The sequence below is a fragment of the Bison bison genome, unplaced genomic scaffold, assembly GCF_000754665.1.
Source record: "Bison bison bison isolate TAMUID 2011002044 unplaced genomic scaffold, Bison_UMD1.0 scf7180017864489, whole genome shotgun sequence".
Taxonomy (NCBI): Eukaryota; Metazoa; Chordata; class Mammalia; order Artiodactyla; family Bovidae; genus Bison; species Bison bison.
In genome coordinates, this window is record NW_011495048.1 from 11,148,175 (window position 1) to 11,149,370 (window position 1,196).

Here is a 1,196-nt window from a genome sequence, read left to right on the forward strand (position 1 = left end):
GACCCCGCGGGGCGCCTGTCCCCGGCTGGCCAACTCGTGCACACACACGCACACGCGCCGCGGGGCCCCAGGGCTGCTCCAGCACGCCGGCCCGCGCAGGGACCCGGGTGCACGCAGACCCTAGCGCAACCCGCGCCCAGTCCTCCCTTAGCTCCGCAGTGTTTTTTATGAATGAAAATGTGGTATGCAAATGAGAGCGATTCAAGAAAACGACATGGCGGAGTCTGGGCCCCAGTGGGCTTCCGAAGGGACCGCGGGGCTAGCGGAGGGGGCGGGAGAGTCACAAAAGTCACCGGGTCAAAACCCACCGACCCCTGGAAGCCGGAGCGCGGATGTCAGGTGTTTCGCTCCCGCCGCCGAGGATCTCGAGAGGAGGGGTGATTTGAGTCCCCGGAGAGGGATCGGGGACCGCCCGGAGGTCACCCGCGCGCCCTTGGCCCCTGCAGCGGCCACCAGCCCGCCGACCCAACACGCGCCCCCTCCAGCCTGCAGCAGTTTTCGCCCCCTCCTCACTTCATCAACAAGGGGGGAAATCTCGTGTCCCACACCCCACAGACCAGCGAGTCACTGCACCCCAAGCCAAGTTCACCCAAACAGCGTCCCCGCCCGCGTCCTCAGCCCCGGCCCCCACGCTGCCCTCGCGGGGCACCCTCGTCCCACCCCCGCGGCCAAACTTACTCGTCCGGGTGTGTTTCTTCGGTCATTTTCTTGTTCACCTAGACGCCTGTCCCGCGGCGGGCAGCTTTGCTCCCTTCATCTTCCTGTCCGCTCATCCTCCCCCCCACCCCCCTTCTTCACATCTCCGGAGATCGCCTGATTTGGTTGGGGGGAGCTGCTAGAGATGAAGGGGGCGCCGCAGAAGCCAGAAGGGGAAGCAGGGCGACGGGAGCGTGGGGTGAGGTCTGGGAGAAGGGGTGCACAGGCAAGCTTCGCGGGGAGTGAGCGCCGCAGGGCCGAGGGGCAAAGGCGGGCGGGGGCTCCGAGGGCTCGGGAGCGGGCGGAGCGGGGGGATTTGGGCAGGGGACGGCGGTAGGGGAGAGGAGGAGAAAAACAAGCGCGCGGTGGAGCGGCGGGGACTGCTGAGAGCAGGAGAAGAGGGCCGGCCGCGGGCGGGGGCTCGGCCCGGGGTTGCCCCAAGGGGGCCGGGCCAATCACGGTTCCGGGGAGCGCTCGGCGGCCAGGGGAGGTGCGCCCGG

General features: G+C 68.8%; 1 protein-coding gene across 1 annotated transcript in view; it reads right to left on the bottom strand.

Moving 5' to 3' along the window:
* The window catches only part of SPRED2 (sprouty-related, EVH1 domain containing 2), a 124,967-nt gene extending 123,777 nt beyond the window's left edge, over window positions 1-1,190 (bottom strand). The window contains exon 1 of the mRNA XM_010863329.1: window positions 679-1,190. Coding sequence (XP_010861631.1) covers window positions 679-704 — 26 coding nt within the window. The 5' untranslated portion in view covers window positions 705-1,190. The remainder of the gene's footprint in view (window positions 1-678) is intronic.
* Window positions 1,191-1,196: the final 6 nt, after the last annotated feature.